We start from the raw sequence: 5,391 nt of genomic DNA on the forward strand, positions 1-5,391 counted from the left end.
AGGTGCTGCTGTGCCGGCACTACCTTGCCCGGCTGGCGCCGCGCCCCCCCTCTCCCCGCCGTGACGCGCGGCCGCCATGTTGTGGGCCGGCTCCCCGTGACGGCTCCTCCCGCCGCACAGCCCTCAGCGCCCGGGGTTGGGTGCACGTCTCTCCCTCTGATTGGACAACGCTCTTGAACAGACAGCACCACCGCCCAATCGCATCCCAGAGATGGCGTGTGGGGGCGGGACCTCTCGGCGTGAGGCGGCCGTGCCGGGCGGGCAGCGGCGCAGGTCCGGCCGTTTCTATGGCCGCCGCCGCCGCCGCCTCGCCGTCGGACAAGGAGAGGTAATGCGGGCGGGACGGCACCCCGCGCCCCGCCGCCGCCCCTCGGGTCGTGGCCGGAGCCCTCCGGGGACGGGTGGCCGCGGCGGGGCGAGGCCGGGGCCCGCGGTGAGGCGGCGTGAGGGGAGGTGCGGTGGGGGCCCCGTGGCGGGGGGGCGGGGGGGGGGCGATGCAGCGCGTCCGTTAAAAACCGTCGCGCTGTGGTCCGGGGACACGCTCCTCTGTGGTCTCGTCCCGTCACGGTCGTTCTTCGGCCTCTCCTTGTGGGCCTCGGCCAGGTTTCTGTGTGCCTGAAGGGAGCGTAACTGGGGCTCTGTCACTCTTGTCCCCGTGCTTGACAGGATGGGATGTCTCGAAAAACCTCAATTTAACGTAATCGAGTCTTTAAGCATGTTTTTTTTTCCCTTATAAAACTTATAAAGATAAGTTATCTGAACCTGGCTAGCGTTGCTGCGTGAATAGGCAGATTGCTAATACTTTGGAAAAAAGTGATTCTCATTTTTATCAATAACTTAATCGTCAAGGGTACTACAACCGTTTGAAGAAACTTTGAGTCGCAGTGAAAGGGAATACATGAGATATATTTTTTTCTCATAGTTTTTTTGGGTTTTAATAAATGGGTCAAAACATATTTTTTTTCAGCCTCCTTTCCTTCTCCGAACAGATATCCCCACCCTGTGTGCACTCTCAGCCCCCAGAAGTGGTGTCACACAAACGGGGTTTCTGCCAAATGGTCGGGCAGTGCACTGAACGACTGAAACGGGATTTTGCAGCATCTTAAAAATAAGCGAGGGAAAATAAGTGGTTGTTTAAAGCTGCTGTGGAAACTTCTGTGTTTTAGCAATAATATTCATTTTATTTAACTAGGAAAATAATGTGTAAATAATGTTAGTAGTTGATGTTACTTAATTAAAACTTGCTGTTTTCTCTTTTTTCTAGATTTATCTGCATTTATCCAGCATATTTAAACAACAAGAAGACAATAGCAGAAGGAAGAAGGATACCTATAGACAAAGTAATTCTGTGGGTGGCAGGGAAATAAGATGCTTTGTTTTGCTGTGTAGTAGTGAGCAAAGAATTGGAAAATAAAAATAAGTTTTAAAGTTATTGATCTTTCCATGGGGGATACCCCATGGCAAGTAGCTTGATAACTAGAAATTACAGTGTGTTTGACAATAATCTGATATCAACGTGTCAAGTTGATAGAGGAGCTCTGGGTTAAAGCATCTGTTTTCATGTGAGCAGCACCCTTGGCAAGGAGGTGAAGTAATGAAAACCAAATGTTCTCAATCTATTCCAGAGTTGACTTGCCAAATTAGAGAGTGATGCAGAAAAGAATATTGAGCTAGTGATTGCATGCTTGGTGACTGGTTTATCAAAACATGCCCATATTCTGTGCTCTGTCCTCTTCTCTGCTGTCAATGATAAGAGCTTATCTGTGAGCTTATGCCATGCTGTGGCATGTAGGTGTGGTAGTTGCTGTTGCTTTCAGTCTGTACGGAAATAGTTTTTACCATGACCCTCTTCATAACATTTTTAACAAACAGTGCTGACAATTTAAATGGCTTTTCTCACTGCTTAGGAAGTTTGGGTGGTGGTTTGTTTTTCTTTCTCCTGATAATAGTTTTTTTTGAAAAGTGAAAATAATTCTTGAGCATATACGTTGCCAGTCAAAGATCAATTTATGGGATGAATCTGCTGCCCCAGGCCTAAAAAGTTAACCGTAAAAGAGGAAAAAAAAAGTTTGCCTGCAGTCCTTGCTGTAATTTTGCCTTTATTAATCTATCTTTTTTTTTTGTTCTATATAAATATAATAAATGTTATTTCAGTTATTTTTCCTAGGCAATTCTATTACCTTCTCCTATGTCCTAAATAATTGTGTTGCATCTGTTTTGTTTTACTGGCATCTTATGTATTATTCCGGTGTTTTCTAATCCGGAGGAGAGCAGTAGATTAGTCACTATTTGAAGTGCCATCTCTTTGCCCATCTGCTTTTTCTAGCTGTAAAGTATAGAGTGGGAAACTTCTGTACAGGTAGTCAGTTCATCACTGTAAAATGTGTAACAGTAGTATGTTGTTTCAACAGGCTGTTGAAAATCCCACATCCACAGAAATCCAAGATGTGTGTGCAGCAGTTGGATTCAACGTGCTACTAGAGGTAACGTGAAAGAAACAAACAAACCTCCCCCAAACAAAAAACAAAACCAATCAAAAAAGCTACCTTGGTGTGTGTCTCCTATCATTTTGGTTTTTGTTGCAGGCAGGGTAAGTTGCAATTGGGAAGATTTTGTTAGTAGCAATAAAGATATTTGATTGCTTGCGAGTAATAATGATGATGGAGATGTTTGAAAACTGTGCAAGCCAAGAATAACTTGAATCTCTGTGTTAATGTCACTTTTTAAGCTTATAGAAAGATTATTAAGATTAAGAATAAAATGAAATTTTGCAAGGTGTAACTCTAAAAACGTGCTTTTTAAAGTTTAATTTGCAATGAAAGGTTGGAACGGGTGTCTGATAAGAACAGGATTCTGCTGCCGCTTGAAATTGTCAGGGTCCTTTGGAGTTACATTATAGCTAGCGGTGCAAATAGCATTTTAGATATTTACTGCAGTACCTGCTTGGTCTTTAATTGGTTGGTTACTTTCTCCCAGTGGAATGAGTCTGCGTTTCTAGTGAGGTAACTTTTCACACTTCATTTTCTGAAGAGATTATTAATTTATTAATTTAAAATACTGCTGGCCAAATACCTGGGGGACGAAATGGCTGGAGAGCTACAGGTCTGGGTTGGATCTGCTCAGAATTCCAGTATGCTGTGACTTAGATCAAACGCCTGACAAATTCTGTAGAAAATTACTCCCGTAGTTCATACCTAAGCAAGTTTCTCCTCCTCTGTGACAGAAAAATAAGATGTATCCCAGAGAGTGGAACCGCGATGTGCAGTACAGGGGTAGAGTACGAATTCAGCTCAAACAAGATGATGGCAACCCATGTTTACCTCAGTTCCCAACACGTAAGTAAAGTATCTGGGTTAGGTGCTTTACCTCTTACTAGAATAGAAAGACTTTGTTTTTTTTTACCAGCTTGTTTAATTAGTTTTACTGGTACAAATTTTAGAATGTTACATTAAGTCTCTTCTCCTCTGAAAGTCAACAAAATCAAGTCCATGTATGAGCAGTGAGTGGAGTTTGTAAAAACACTTTGATAGTGCTCTTTCTTGAGCACTTGAATCAAAAGGAAGTTTGTGGAGTGTTGTGTGATAACTATATTGAATTAATCATCCTTTCAGTTTTGGCTTACCCTTTTCTTGACAGTAAAAATAGAAGATTTGGTGTTAAAATGGTTCAATTCCACCCCTTTTTCTTGTGCTGCGTACATCAGTTAGGTATGAATACAGGTGCCAGATAGGTAAAACACAACACTGAGCGTGCAGTTCAGTTTTCTACTGGCTGTTTCCAAAAATTAACAATAAAGGGCAGGTCGTGAAGCAGCTCCTTTTAAATTACTTATCATTCTTGATGAGCTGTTCTTGTTGATTGGTCTTGTGCATTTTTCTTGACAAGGAATCAAGTTGTGAAAGGCATGCAAATATGTATCTGAAGAAGCATGTATCTTAAGGAACGAGCAAGAAGAATACTGAAATGAGAGTAGCTAAAGAGTACTGTTAATCAGAAGGAAACAAATTCAAACAATGTTACAACAGGAAGATGGTAGTGTCTTTGTAAAAATACTTGTAGCTGTTCGCCTAGTCATTTTGCCACAAGCATCTTAGGCCATTAAGAGTTGAGGGGAGAGAGAAACAGGAAGGATGTAGATGCTTTGGATATTGTCAGGTGATGTGCCAGTTCTGGTCTGCTGTAATACCAATTTCTGACACAACTGATTCCTGTGCTTAAAAAATAAAATTAAAAAAAAGACTTGATAGATGTTCCTTCCAAACTTCCAGCTACAGAGTGAAAGGAAACTGAACTCCTAGGCTCTACAACCAGTTTAACAGAAATTTGAATCTGAAATATGTTCAATAGAAATCTGAAATGAGGCTGAAGTTTCTGTCTGTAAATGATGTGGATGCTGTTAACACATCATGTATGCAATGATCTCTCTCTGTATTTTTAGGTAAATCAGTGATGCTATATGCCGCGGAAACCATTCCCAAACTGAAAACAAGAACCCAAAAGATGGGAAGTAGCGATCAAAGTCTACAGCAAGGAGAGGGAGGCAAGAAAGGGAAAGGGAAGAAAAAGAAATGATCCCACATCTGGAGGAATTGTAACATCAAATAGTTGTAGGTATGGCAGACATGGATGGACACGTTACCCTACTGCAACTTTGAAGTGAAAGATACAGGAAAGAAAGAAACAGGTCAACCCAAATTGAACTGCTGGCTTATTTTGGAACTGGAATGCATGTACCTGCTTTGCATCTGTAACAATAAATCTATCTTCACACACAACCTGCAAGTCTGAAGCTAGCATCCAGTTTTAAAAATGGAGCAATATAAGCAAGTCATTTGGAGGGGAGAAATATTTTTTCCAAAAGAAATATGCAGCTTTTTAAAAAATAATTGTAAAATCTTATGCAGACTAGATAGGCAAATGCTTTTCAGCTTGGTTAACCATTTATCTTTGCTATTAAGGTGACAGTCTTGTTTCTGGAGGGTCTGTATCACCAACTACAAAACGTACATCAGTGACTTTGTAAACTTCCTTGCTAATCATCTTTCACAATTGTCAGTATACTAATAAAGGTGGCACGTGAATTTTGAAAAACTTGTATAGTTACTTTTGTCAAAAGTGTTAACTGTCTTCAACAACCTGTTTAAAGAAGTCAGTGACATTGTAGTGTTAGTATTCTGTTTATGGTGACTGAAAACTGAACACATAAAACAAATGAGCTCACTCTTTTTAAATTATTTTTTATAGATATGAAATACTGTATTATCCTATTTTGGGTTGTTGTTTGAGAGTTTATGAAATGCGCTTTCTAGCTTTACTTTCTACCCGTCACATACTATTTCTGATGTCTGAGCCTTGCAATATCTGGTAACGTAAAAATGTATACTCCAAAAA

General features: G+C 41.2%; 1 protein-coding gene across 1 annotated transcript; it reads left to right on the plus strand.

Annotated features, from left to right (window-relative positions):
• The first annotated feature begins 222 nt into the window (after positions 1-222).
• Positions 223-5,094, plus strand: SRP19 (signal recognition particle 19). The gene is made up of 5 exons (XM_035309592.1): positions 223-328; positions 1,265-1,340; positions 2,412-2,483; positions 3,224-3,335; positions 4,439-5,094. Exons 1-5 carry the CDS (start codon positions 288-290, stop codon positions 4,570-4,572), a joined length of 435 nt encoding a protein of 144 aa, XP_035165483.1. The 5' UTR covers positions 223-287; the 3' UTR covers positions 4,573-5,094.
• The last annotated feature ends 297 nt before the right edge of the window (positions 5,095-5,391 follow it).

This window comes from Oxyura jamaicensis, chromosome Z (genome assembly GCF_011077185.1).
Source record: "Oxyura jamaicensis isolate SHBP4307 breed ruddy duck chromosome Z, BPBGC_Ojam_1.0, whole genome shotgun sequence".
NCBI lineage: Eukaryota > Metazoa > Chordata > Aves > Anseriformes > Anatidae > Oxyura > Oxyura jamaicensis.

Excerpts from the sequence above, each read along its gene's own strand:
- SRP19 (XM_035309592.1), top strand. The coding sequence starts at position 288 with ATGGCCGCCGCCGCCGCCGCCTCGCCGTCGGACAAGGAGAG. Across the intron at positions 329-1,264 it reads TCGCCGTCGGACAAGGAGAG|ATTTATCTGCATTTATCCAG; the intron begins GTAATGCGGGCG and ends TCTTTTTTCTAG. Across the intron at positions 2,484-3,223 it reads GATTCAACGTGCTACTAGAG|AAAAATAAGATGTATCCCAG; the intron begins GTAACGTGAAAG and ends CCTCTGTGACAG.